We start from the raw sequence: 13703 nt of genomic DNA, 5'->3' as shown, positions 1-13703 counted from the left end.
GATACCTCTTATCAAGGAGCACAATGTGCCCACTGAGGCACAATGACCTGGGTGTTGTCAAAGGTCATATAGCCAGTAAAAGTGGAGCCAAGATTCAAATATAGGTGGTCCAACTCCAGAGCCTGCGCTCTTAAACCACAATGCTCTTAACCATGATCAAAGGAGGGTACCCATCTTACACTAAGGCAGGGGAGAAGAGAAGCCCAGAGAAGAGAGAACACAAGAAAAGAGAACAGCTGAGCTGCAGCCTGCAGTGCTGTGTATACCAATGGTTTATATGACACAAGGTCAGATAGGAGGGCAGCAATGGAATTGCTGAGAGAAGCACATTAAAGACTGTGGGCTACATTCTAGAAGAACAGAGAAGAGCCATTATTAAGCAAAGGTGCAACACAAAGTAATCTATCTGTGGCCAGACTTACAGACAAGAAATCCGGATTGAAGACTACTTATGTGACTCGTGTAAATCTGAAAGGAGATAACCTGAGACAAACTATAAGAGGAATAGAAAAGCATGGGTGAATATGAACATATTCTAAAGGAAAGACAACTAAACTATGTATTTTTAGCTTAAGACCCTATTAGAACAGCACAAGAAAGAAATAAGAGTCCAGTAGGAAAATACTTAATATTTAATATTTAGTCCAGAGTTAATATTTAATTTTTTAAACATTTTTGCCTTTTTCCAATTTCTCTAATGCTCACTGTAGAAAAATGTATCACCCTTTCAGTCAAAGAAAGGGTCACTCTATCATTAAACAATTATGGGGCCTTGGAAGCTATAATAATGGTGTTAGGGAGGATAAAATAAATTGAAGAAAACTCTCAAACAGAATCTGTAGGATTTTTTGGCAGTTTGAATTTGAAAGTTAAGAGAAGGAGATATAAATTTAGATGTGTTAATTTAGGCATGTCTTAGTTCATTCAGGCTGCTATATAAAAATGTCTTAGATTGGGTGGCTTATGAACAATAAGCATTTATCTCTCCTAGTTCCTGAGACTGGGAAGTCCAAGATCAAGGCACTGAGTGGATCTGGCACTAGTCAAAGCCCATTCTTTGAAGGTGGCATCTTCTTGTTGTGTCCTCACATAAGGGAAGCCTAAGGCAGTTCTCTGAGACCCCTTTTATAAGGCAAATAATCCTGTTAATGAGAGTTCCACTCTCGTGAACTAATCACCAAAAAGTCCCACTTCTTAACACTATCACTTCGGTGCTTAGGTCTCAACATGTGAATTTGGTGTGTATCAGGGGCAGGGGCAAGTCACAAGCATTAGGACTTAACAGGTGATGACACATTGAATAAGATTTGAAATATGAGAGAAAAATATATTTTACCTAATTGGGGAAAATGAGTTCACATTTTATACATTGTGAGTTTGAAAGTAATAAGGATTAGACTCAGTTGAATACATCCAGGTGGTTGGAGTGCAAAAAAGAGATTAGGGAGAGAAATAGGCCTGAAAAGATGGGCCAAAATAACAGGAGCTAATGAGATCACAGAAGGTGATCCAAAGACAGAAAAGTGGAGGACACCATGTGTAAAAATGTAGCAAATAAGAAGGAACTAGAGAATCACCAACAGAACACTAGCGCAGTAAGTCCCACGGGCAAGATCCATCAACAAAGGCCAAAATTCATAACCAAAAACTCAGGAAAAATAAGACATTTACATAGACTCAAAGTTTCTCCCCAAAATATTTATTAATCACGAAGGGTGAAATAGTAATGTTTCAGTTTGGACATGAAATATCCCCCATGAAGACCCAAGCATCGAAGGTGAACGTTTGTTCCCCAGTGCAGCAACGTACACCAGTAGGATTTGGGCAAGTAACTGGATCATGGGGTCTATAACCTCATCAGTTGATTAATCTATTGATGGATTAATAATTGGATGACATTGGTGAGAGGAGGTGGAAACTCGAGGAGGTGGAGGAAGTAGATCACTGGAAGCATGCCTCGGAAGGGTAGTTCTTGTTCCCAAGCCCATTCTCTTTCTCTGCTGTACCCCTGCAGTGATATGAGCAGCTTTCCTCCACCACAACCTTCTGCCGTGATGGTTCTACCTTGCAGCCACCTGACTGTGGACTGAAACCCCTGAAACGGTGAGCAGAAACAAAGCTATCTTCCTTTAAGTTGTTTTTCCCAAGTATTTGTCACAGTGACAAAAAGTTGACTTAATACAATAACTTGAGAGAGAAGATACTTGGCAATACCCCTTAACCAACTGTTCTGGGGTAACTGGTCATAAGACCTAGAGACATCATGTACCCCTTGAAATGATGCACTGAGGAGGACACAATATCACTTCTGTGGAATTCTTACCAAAAATGCGTAACACCAATCTAACCGTCAGACAAACCCAAATTGAGGGACAGTCTACAACATAACTGACAGGTATTCTTCAAAATAGTCAACGTCATTAAAGAGAAGGAAAAAATGAAGAACTGTCAGAACTTGGAGGAAATGATGGAGAAATTACAACTAAATGTGATATATGATTCTGGAAAAGCAACAACATCAAAAAGAACATCATTGGGGAAACGAATGAAAGTCAAAAAACCTGTAGTTTAGTTGCTGTACATTAGTTTTGCTCAGGGTCCAAGGTTTTGCAAGATATTCCATTATGGAAGCTGGGTGAAGGGAATATAGAAAATTCCTAATTTTTACAAATTTTCTATAAGTTCAAATTAATTTCAAAAAATATATTAAAGAAATGAAGCATATTCCCTGGGAAAAATAATATAGAACTGAATCCCTACCTCATATATTATACAAATATGATTTCCATTAAAATATTTTTAATGAAAACATAAAAATAACATATGAAAAGGAGAAAAAATGGCTTCATGACCTCTGGTTAAAAGGGCCCTACAGGCATGAAAATAAAGGCCATAAATGAAAAGACTGATATACCTGATTATATAAAATATCTGTAAATCTACATGGCAAAAAACATGATAGTCATTAGGGGCAATTTGAAAAAAAAAGTTTTCAATTATTATCATAAAGGACTTCTATCTTTAAAAGAAAAAAATCCTACAAGTCAAGAAAAAAGACCCTGATGTGGTGGAAAAAAGTGGTAAAGAGCTATGGAGAAATAATGCATATAAAAAGGAATACATGGTCTGGAGTTTTAGCTCAGTGGTAGAGCACTTGCTAACACATGTGAGGCACTGGTTGGATACTCAGCACTACATAGAAATAAATGACATAAAGGTATTATATCCACCTACAAATTTAAAACAGAAATGCAAAGCCTTTTAAACACACAAAAAGATGAAAATTAAAACTATAATGAAATAAATGTTTTTCTTTTCTTAATAGGTTGACAAATGGCCAAACATTTGATAACACACCATCTTGTTGAAGGTGGAGAACCAGCCACTGTCATATATTACTGATCAGAGTGCAAACTGGAATTACCTCTCATGGAGAGCAGTTTTGCAATAGTTCTTTAAAGTTTAATGCTGGTACTTCTCTATCCAACAATATTACTTCTAGTAATTTATCTTAACTATTCACCTACATGAATGGAAAACATATATCCAAGGTTATTCACTGCAAAATTATTTGTAATAATAAAGGGTTGGACACATCCTAAAAGACCAAGAAAGGAAGACCAATTAAATAAATTATGGTACATTTGCATAAAGGAGTATTATGGAGTCAATAGTTCTAGATATACTGATATGAAAAGTCTCCGAGATTATAGCTTCAAGTACACACAGTAAGATACAGAACTTCGAGCTAAATTATCTTGTGGACATGTACTGGTATGCATGAGAGGGTAATAAAATTTTTTAAAAAACAAATGGCAAACTGGTTGCCTCTGGGAATTTTTAGGGAGATCGTGCTTTATATCTATTCAAAAATTAATTTAAAAAACTTTAATACAGTAGGAGGAGGCCTGAAGGAAATCAGCAGTAAGATAAAGTGGAGTAATAGAGGAATTTTCTTAAGAAAATTGCCAAGAAAGACAGGCAATCCAGCCAGGATCTGTGGCGCACATCTGTAATCCCAGTGGCTTAGGAGGCTGAGGCAAGAGGATCATGAGTTCAAAGCCATACTCGGCAATAGTGAGGCACTAAGCATCTCAGTGAGACCCTGTCTCTAAATAAAAGACCAAAAAGGGCTGGGGATGTAGCTCAGTGGTCAAGTGCCCCTGGGTTCAATCCCCGGTACTCCCACGGCCCCCCAAAAAACAGGCAATCCAGAAGTCGGGAGAGAGATTCCCTAACGCTGGGGTGAAGTGTTAATTTTTTCCCAAGAAATGAATTCTGACAGAGACTCAGACAACGCCTTTTATGCCACAGCTCCAGAGTCAGGAAATGCCCATGGAAGGGCTGGTAAGGAACCAACGCATGGTGAAAACCAGGAGGAAGAGGCACTTGACTCACTTATAATACTGCAAATCGGATGAATAAACTAACTTATTTATATCCAGAAGATGACATATGTGTATAGTTTTCATCCTTATAAGGAAATGCTCTGGCCTTCTCACACCTACATACACAGAAGATGCTAAAAGAAGGAAAAATCGGTCAATCTTTCAACGCTCAGGATTTACATTACATCTTTCTCCTAAGAGTTCAAAGGGTTTCAGTGTTATGCCTTCCTTTATCCACAACAGGTACATAAGTACAGTAGAAAATAAAAGGTACAAAGTTGGGGGAAATGAGGCCACGTCTCAAGGTGAGTCACATACAGAAATAGGCCTGCAGCTCAACTTTCCTCATTAAGCATCAAGGTTTTTTTTTTAAACACATTAAGCCCATTTTGAAAGCAAACAATTTAAAAAGTCACCTTTGGTATACACTTCAGTATGTGCACACATTTATGCACATGTGAACACATAAAATCATACATGCACACACACATATGCCTACTCATGCATTATATAATTTGGCCTCAGAACCAGCTCTGTCAATGTGCTTAAACCATACTTATGCATAATAATCAGTATATAATAATAAAACAGTGAAAGTGACCATGAGGATGTTATAAATAAGGAAACTCACATATGTCACTGTAACTCAGAATTTTTAGTCTGAGATCAAGTGAGAAAGAACAAATTTAAAAAAAAAAAGAACAATTACAAGCCAAATACCCTTGTCATTGCACCCACTAAAAGGATTTAATTTAAAACTCAAACATCATCATGTTGGAAGGGGAAATGAAAAGCTAATAACATGCATTGACGTTTACATAGAATTAGTATGTAAAGTGAGATATATGGCTCTAATGATGAATATGAAGCAACGGCTTGGATTTAACAGACTAAGCAAAAATGTAATTGACAAAGAAGCAAATCTAAATGAATTTCTAGCTATTTAAACACTAAGTGCAGCTGCATGTTAATCGTCAGTGGTATGAATTAGAAAAAAAAAATCTGTTTAAACTGAAAATTCAAAAAATAAATGCAGCCAGTATGTGAGCTCACACCCTGTTGAAGTTACCATTCATTCAGTCAGAAAAAAAAAAAAAGGTAATTTAAAATTTTTAAACATAAGAAAATTCCATCTGCAGTTACTTCATACTGAGTAGGAGAAAAGGTTTTACAGGGACAAAGAAAAAGATGAAAGTGTTTTTTTAGAGAAGCATATTTCATTTCTGGAATTAAGTCAAGAATAAAACACTTATTTTCAAGAAGTAGTTAACACAGTAATAATTCATTTAAACACCACTAAAGTCAATGGGAACAACTTAGAGTTTACAGTTAACTTCCCACTAATTGTCTTCTATTCCACTATATCAAAAAATAATCCACTGCATTAAAGTGAACACAACAGTACCCTCAATAGGAGTTGAATTCATAGCCCACTTCATTGTAGTGAGTTATAAAGCCCCCTTCTGGCACCAGCATTCCTGTGTTCAAATCCTAATCCTACCATTTCTTCCTTTGACTCTGAGCAGAGTACTGAACCACACTGAACCTACATAATGTGTTATATAGATATCAACAGCATATACCTCCAGGGATCATTATGAGAAGTACATGTATTCCCACACAAGTAACTCCAACACGAGTACATGCATTCCCATATATAAGTAATTGCCTCACACATGCTCAGTATCAGTGAACCATCATCATCTTTATCAACACAGTAATATTTCAGTGCACATATTATATTGTGGTAAAAAAAGACAAAAAAGAAAAAGATGGTGGCAAGTATGCCATGATTTTGCTGGTCCCCAAATGTGAAGGGAATACTGTCATCAGTCACTTCAGATACCCTTTCCTTGGAAGATGGAAGTCATAGGAACATCTCTGGTCACTTCTCAGTAAAGATCAATTCTGGGTGAGAATCTGAAATGCCCCTGCTCTCTTAGATGATTCTAGAACACCATGATGCATCAATCCTCCAGCTATCTTAGGATGTGCTTTGAAATCTTGGCATATTCTCCCTATAATATCATCAGCCCTCAAAGGGATGGCTTGGTGGCTGATCATGCACCTGACTTTGCATCTGATCTTTGTCCAGATCTCTTGGAATATACCACCAAATGTTTTATTCATCCTTGTGTTTTCCAAGGTCATGCAAAGGACAGGGCACACACAAAAAAAACGAAGTTGACTCAGAAAGACTTCATGTTCATTCTTCCCCTTTAATTTACTGGAAGTTCCAGCCTCTGAATAGAAGGAAGGAGGCCAAGTCTACAGGCATCTTGGCAGGGTGACAAGTCACTGAAGAGATGTGAATTCTCACAAAATAAACACACCAAGTCCAGGCTCCTCCACACCCGCTCAAGTCCAGTCATACTGTGACCAGAATGGCATTCCTCCCAAGAGATCAAGAGAAGGAAAAGGGGAGAGTCCTCAGCTTTGGTTCACATACCAACTCTGGCTACAAGAGGGTCTGCCAGTGCAGCAACCCCAAGTCCAAAGTGATTGACAGGGAGGTTTCCTGCTACCTGCTTAAGAAGGCGAGGGGTTGTGGGACATCCCTCCATGACCCAGTTGGACAATGGGACCTGAGAAAATACTGTTGGAACAAAGATGAACTGAGATGACACCAAGCTCTTCCAACACTTGGTCCTACCTTCCTTTCCCAGGTTTCTTGTGCTATCTGCTTCATCAAAAGCTTAAGTCTTCAATCTCAGAAAAACCTGCTCTCCAAAGGAAATCCACTATCTTTACTTACAACTTAGTATACATTTAATCCTGATTTTTTTCTCTTCATAATATTTTAATTTGACTATGACTTCTAAGGCAATGAGAAACTTTATGCCTTGTCCAAACAGAGTTGATCTTAAGGCACACATAACCCAGAGTGAGCAATCTATTCTTCTCCCACAAGCTGTCAGGCCTCATCTGTGAATCCAAACAGTTCTATCTTCACATTAAATGTCTAAAACAGATAATTACTGTTAATCTAAATTGCACTTAAAAATAATCTGAGCAGATCAATTCCTTCATATTCTCAAATACTTAGAAAGACAATAATCCTTTAAACTTAAAATGAAGGATCACAGTGGAAAAAGTTGTCAGAAAACCTCATTTTTTGGTCCAGCGGTCACCACCAGCTTACCATGTAACCACCACAGACATGTCATTTGAATTTTTTGGTCCCCCATCTCCAATGGTAACATTAAAGGGTTTGATTGCTAAGCTCCTTTCAACTCTAAAATTTCATGATCCATTTGTCATTTTTTATGCAAGCACTTTTGGACATCGGGATAGCAAAAATTCAATTTGCATCTAGAAATGAATACGAACTATGCAACTGAAGATATAAAAATGAACTTTTAAAGTTAATGTTGTATGTGTGTGAGAAAGGAAATAAAGAATGTTCTACAATTAGACACTTTTCCCTTGGCCTGTGATTTTGGAGAGTCTGACTATAGTCCCATGATGGTTATTTTTTTCTTTCTATACCACAGCACTGCAAATTAGAACACGTGAAACAATAAGGATCTTAACCATAAGGCTCCCTCTAACCATAATGTGACCTCTCAGAGGTCAATAAGGCTAGCACAAGGAAATCTGAAAATGGAACCTGTAGGGTCCCTGAGAAGTTATTTCTTAGAACTCACCTTCCACCAGTTGGTCCAGGCTGGAAATCTTCTTGAGCCCATCAATGGTGTAGATTGTTCTCACTCCCTGGGGCAAATTCACGTTATCCGACAGAGTTCGGGTCAAATCAGCCAGGAGGGCCTCAAAAGATCGGAAGCGGTCTGGGGAGATGGCATACACAATCCCTTTGAAGTATCGATCTCCATTTCGATAGAAACGAACTTTCTTGGCCTTCTTCTCAGAGCTGAGGGTCTGCAGCGTGCGGGTGCGGTAGAAGCTGCAGTGGGCGCTGTGCGTGGGGCTCGGCAGGCCGTTCACCCGCGACCCTCTGCTGTACCTCTGCGCCTTGTCCCTCTCATCGAAGTGCTCCAGTTCCATGTCTCTGCCGAAAGACATGATGGACTGCTAGTGGAACCTGTGAGCCCCAGAAACAAAAACAGACACACAGCCCGAGGTTATTTAAGATCATGGTTTGAATAGTTCCTCTTGAGAGCAGCTGGGTGGAAATATTGTTATAATATCTATTGAATATGAGCCATCATGGAGTGGGAGAGAAAGAGGAGGAGGACAAGGAAGAAATAGAAGAGGCAAATGCCAGGGGAAACAGCTTATTACTCACAGTTTCATTAATCTCCTAGATATCAGCTACCTACTACCCAGCCGGCTTGGAACAGACACAGCAAACTTTCCAAGTATCATTGTCCCTATTTACAGGCAGAGAAACTGAGGCACAAAAAATGCTCTCCTAAATTTTTCCAAGTAACACAGATGGTTTGCCTGAGCCCAATGCCTAAGGTCCCCTGCAGACCAGTGTGCTAATCCTGGTAGCAGGTAGAAAATAAGCTTTCATCTTATTATACAGCTAGAGGCAAGTGGTGGGCCGGGGAAAAAACGAGGGCAGGCAACATTTAACAGTTGGACTGTAAGAGTTCTGTTTAGTGTGTTTCCCATGGCCAGATGGAGAGCAAATTAAATCAGTCCCTAGGTTCTACCAACTTAAGGAAGACTTTCCAACATATGCATGTATTCCTTATTTGAAGAAGTGAATTCACCTTAACTCATTTACTTGCATTTAGTACTTCAGATAAATTGGGTTAAAAAAAAAAAAAAAAGAGTAGGAGGAGCATGTCTACAAAGGAAAAAAAGTAATTACTTGTGGGTTTTTGCCCTTCCTTCCAATCAAGGCTCTATCTTTGGGGTTGAAGAAATCAGGGCTTCAAGCTGTTGATTCACACTTGACCTTGACTTAGCTGTATAACCTTGACCTGTTTATGCCTCAATTTCTTCAATCACAGATAGGAATGAGAATAGTACCTTCCTCACTGTTAATACTGACTACTAAACAAGCTCATGTACATAAAGCAATGTCTGGCATGTGTGTATTAATTTTTTATTCGTCAAATGTTTTCTGTTTCTGACTCCCTATAAAAAGAAGTAGTAGGATCAGAATCTCCCCTTTCTGGCAAGGGAGAGAGCTGGTGAATCCTAATCTTCATTTCATGATCTTCTGAAAAAGACACCTGCATCTCCACAGTCCCCATTTCACTTTCTATGGGGCTTCATTATCAGCAACCTGCCTGTGGCATCCGTTCATCCTTGCTAAGAAGTCTGTTGATAAAGTCTAGTGGTGTTGCCCCTTGCAGGGGAATTCTTTATTTATTTATTTTTTAAACAGGACAATCTAGAAAGTGGGGAAACTTCAGTATTCAAAAATTTAAAAATTTTAAATTCAAAATTATGAATGACAATCTCAAGCACACTGAAATAAAATACAAGAGAAATGGAAAATTTGAGGCAAGACCTTTACAAGTACCTCCCGATTGCTATCACATGGACAATGTGAACTTTCTGAAGGTCAGTCAAAACTTACCAAAAGTACGGTTAAGTCTCTCTGACCTTTGCCTGAGCCTGAATAAACTGACCTCTGATTCATCCAGAATGGGTAAAAATGTTGCATATCAGTTTAAAAACTTACATTAAAAATTGTGATAAAAATTTCATGCTCAAAAAATAGGGCTAGAAATTTGGTACTCAATATAAATGAAGTGAAAGAAAATAATATTTATGGAATGTCTAAGATATAACTGACACTAGTATTCATCAACCAGTTGTACAATATGCTAAAAAATATTTTCTAAACCTCACAGAAATCTAACAAGATAGTTAATGTTCTCAAGGCCACAGGGTAGGTATGGCACTTATTCAGGGTCCCAACATTGTAACTGAGGGAGTTAGGATTTGAACGTAAATTTAACCTGACCCCAAAGTTGGTGCTGATGAACCTGACCCATAGCTCACATGTTAAAAAAAAAAAAAAAAAAAAAAAAAAATGTTTAGGGCCCCTTACTCCTAACTAGCTCAGTCCCTTACACATGTCACCTAACCAACCAAGACCTCATCTGCACAAAGAGGAGGCAGTAACTGCCAGCTCTCTCATGCCTCCACACATTCAGGTTTACATCACAGACCCCACCAGGAGGACTGGGGTTGGAAAACAGCATGGAGTGAATATGAGTTTATTGTATTCTCACCTTCCAAATATGAAAACTACCTCATGCCTCTTAATAACCATTCATAGATGAATTTTTCACTTTTATGAAAACAGTTATCTCCACAATGAACAGGTTTCATTGATTCTGAAGTTAGGTAACTTTAAGGCACTTACCACTGAAGAGTCAATCCTGGAAGCACTGGTTGTATAACAACCATTATTTTGCCCTTCCCTCCCCTTCCACCTCTCTCTCTATCTTCCAAAAGATGTGTCTGTCTTGGTGGTGGAAGATACAGCTAGTGTTCATGCCACCTCACTGAGCTCTAAAACACTTTGCAAGTGATAAAGGCCATGTTGACTTTTGAAGGGTTTTATTTCCTTTTTAAAGGTATTGGTCATTCTTCTAACCCTAGGTGTTTCCTTCAAAATTGATATAAACTAAAAGAAAACAAGCAGGGATATAGTCAAAGATGACAACTGTACTATCAGAAAAAGTATAAATCCAGTTCCGAGGGGCATTTCTCAATCCACAACTGGTAATTGTTTGAATTCTCTAGAGAAAACAGGCTTTAGGAGTAAAACTTTCACTCCTCTTTTTTTTTTTTTTTTTTTTTTTTTTTTTTAAGATCAACCTGAAATGGAAAAAAAAAAAAATTAAGGTAGGTGCAGTAGCACGCACCCATAGTATCAGCTCGCAGGAGGCTGAGGCAGAAGGATCACTCCAGCCCAAGAACTCAAGACATAATGAGACCCGTCTTGAAACAACAAATAATAAAATAGATAAAAGCTTATTTTGCTTGATTTTATTTACATATTTCCTCAAACTGGATCATGTGTCCATGCAGGGATGAGACAACATCTCTTGCTTCCATTTGCTGAGCCTAAAAGTAGGCAATGATGTTGCCAACAGAAAAAAACCACACTCAAAGTGAAATCATTGTCGAGTCTACACTTAAAGAATGTCAAAAACCACACTTTAGACCCTTGTATTCTGGTAATTATGTGAGGCATCAAAACAGGTGCCCTGTCCCTAGCCTCCACTGGCTCAGCTTTCAGCGGTGTAGTGATACATGTGAACCAAAAGCTCTTAAAGAAGATTCGAGGGGTTTCCAGTGGGTCACACTTCCTCCATGGAAGCTCTTAAAGAAGATTCGAGGGGCTTCCAGTGTGTCACACTTCCTCCTTGGGAAGCCTGCTAGAACACACAGCCCCACAGCAATAGTCCGTGGGTGGCCAAGGGCCAATGAACCATGTGCACGACACCAGGAAGGTAACCACAGTGCTTTGGCCACAGAGACCACAGACACCAGTTGGAGAAGGCTGCAGAAGGACTCTTCTCAGAGATTTTCCTATACTATTTATTGCCTTGCCAGGAAGCCAACATCCTCAATTGTTCTTTGTGGGATTTCTCACCATTTTGAGGAATCTGTGTTCATCATTCTCTGAATGAGCATGAGTTCCTGTTACAGAAATTTACGAACACACACACCAATTGAGAATCAGGCATAAATGTTATCACATTTAAATAAATGCTGACCCTGGGAATCCCAAAGCATATTTTAGCAGGGGGATTAGGATTCGGGTAGGTGGAATACACATGGAATAAAAGGCACACACATAGCTTCTGAGTGAGTGCACCACCATGGATGTAGATGGTACAGGGTGTGTACATATCTTTTATGATTTTCCTACACATGACCTCGCTTAAAATCCCTTCTGACCCGCACTGGTGTGACATTCCATACTTTAAACGCTGCCCTACTTTCCTCTCCCATTGAAAGGCGATATATTTAGGAACAGATATGACATGTATTCACTGAACACCCTGCAGTGTGGCGGCTGAACGCATGTGCACCGTAATCTGGACACATATTCACAGGTACGGCGGCGAGGAAGCCAGTTTGAATGAAACCTTTCATTGCTCTCTCACCCACAAGCATTTCCTCGCCAAATCCAGCACCTATTCCGCACAAACCTGGTTTTCAAAAGCAGTCTCTTTTGTGGGGCAATGCGGGACTGTGCGTGCGCTCCCACTAGGAGGAAAATGCCATTTCCTCTCCGCATGCTTTTAGCACTGCAGGTACTAATTTGTATAGGAGGTAGCCTCGCTGTCCCCAGAGGAACTTGAGACCCTGCAAATGTACTTGCAACATCCACACTGCAGCCACCACCACGCATGGATCGACCCCCAGGACAAGACCACACCACCCTCCCGGGCACACAGGAAAGAACACACACAATAAGAGGCCAGGCCCGGCCACTCCTTCCAAGCACAGACTTGGTCCTCCTTCCGCAGCCAGTCCTGACAATGACAAGCACCTCTCCCAGCTCCTCCACCAGGTTCGGTCTCCACTAACAAGGCGAAGCAAAACCCTGCGGGAGGGGGTTCTCGCCGGACTTCGGGTTTAAAGCCTGGTGGCACCAGACAAAAGAGGCAGGTGCCAGCAGCCTAGGGGCCGCCCTCACACAAGGCCCCCGGCCGGGGCCAGGCTGGCGAGGGCAGGGCAGCCTCCTTTCGAGGAACCGCGGGCGGGGCGGCTGCCGCCAAACTGGGCGCCCGCCCGGCCCTGGGCGCCCCGCGGCGCGGGCAGAGAGAGCACTGCGCCCCGAGCAGCCCTCCCCTCAGCTCCTTTCCCCAGCGAAAGCAAACCACGCACCGGTCCGAGGAGAGTCGCCGCCGGGGGTCTTTGTGGCCGTGCTTGGGGCTGCCTCCTGGAGCTGTCCTTGCCCTGCTGGGCGCGGCCGGGGCTGCGGAGCTGCGGGGCTGGGGGTCGGTGCGGGCTGGGCGGCAGCAGCTGCGGGAGCAGGGCGTCTCGGCTGCGGCCACTAGTGCAGGGATGTGCCTTGGCCGGTCCTCATTGAAATGCGGCGCTTCGCACAGCCTCACTCCAGCCTCTCTCTTCCGAGGAGGGCGGCGGCGGGCGCGCTCCCTTTTCTTGTGTCTCACTCGCTCGCACGCCCTCCCTTCTCCCTCCTTCTCCTCCTCCGCGCGCGCCCCGTCTCCCCCGCCCTTCTTGGCAGGGCGCACCCACCACGGCTGCGCCCCGGGTCCTCCCCCTCTGCACGCTCTGCTCCCGATGCAGCGACCTCAGTCCATCTGACGTGACTGAACCCCGAACCTCCCCAGAAGTGGTTGTCTGGAGAAGGCTTTGCAGATGGGATGGTGGCCCTGGGGACAGAAGAGAATGTGGACGGGA

At 41.3% G+C, this 13703-nt stretch overlaps 1 protein-coding gene across 7 annotated transcripts in view; it reads right to left on the bottom strand.

The window, feature by feature from the left end:
* DCLK1 (doublecortin like kinase 1) overlaps positions 1–13479 on the bottom strand; it is a 329057-nt gene extending 315578 nt beyond the window's left edge. For all 7 annotated transcript variants that reach the window (XR_013763385.1, XR_013763386.1, XM_079137379.1 and 4 more), the window contains exons 1-2: positions 13164–13479; positions 8036–8430 (exon numbers count right to left, since the gene is read on the bottom strand). Coding sequence is in view for 5 of the 7 variants with exons in the window: in XM_079137379.1 (XP_078993505.1) it covers positions 8036–8411 (376 nt within the window). In the remaining 2 variants the exon portion in view is untranslated. The remainder of the gene's footprint in view (positions 1–8035; positions 8431–13163) is intronic.
* Between the last annotated feature and the right edge of the window lie 224 nt (positions 13480–13703).

The sequence above is a fragment of the Sciurus vulgaris genome, assembly GCF_902686455.1.
Source record: "Sciurus vulgaris genome assembly, chromosome: 4".
Lineage (NCBI taxonomy): Eukaryota > Metazoa > Chordata > Mammalia > Rodentia > Sciuridae > Sciurus > Sciurus vulgaris.
This window is presented reverse-complemented; position numbering and strand designations above follow the sequence as displayed.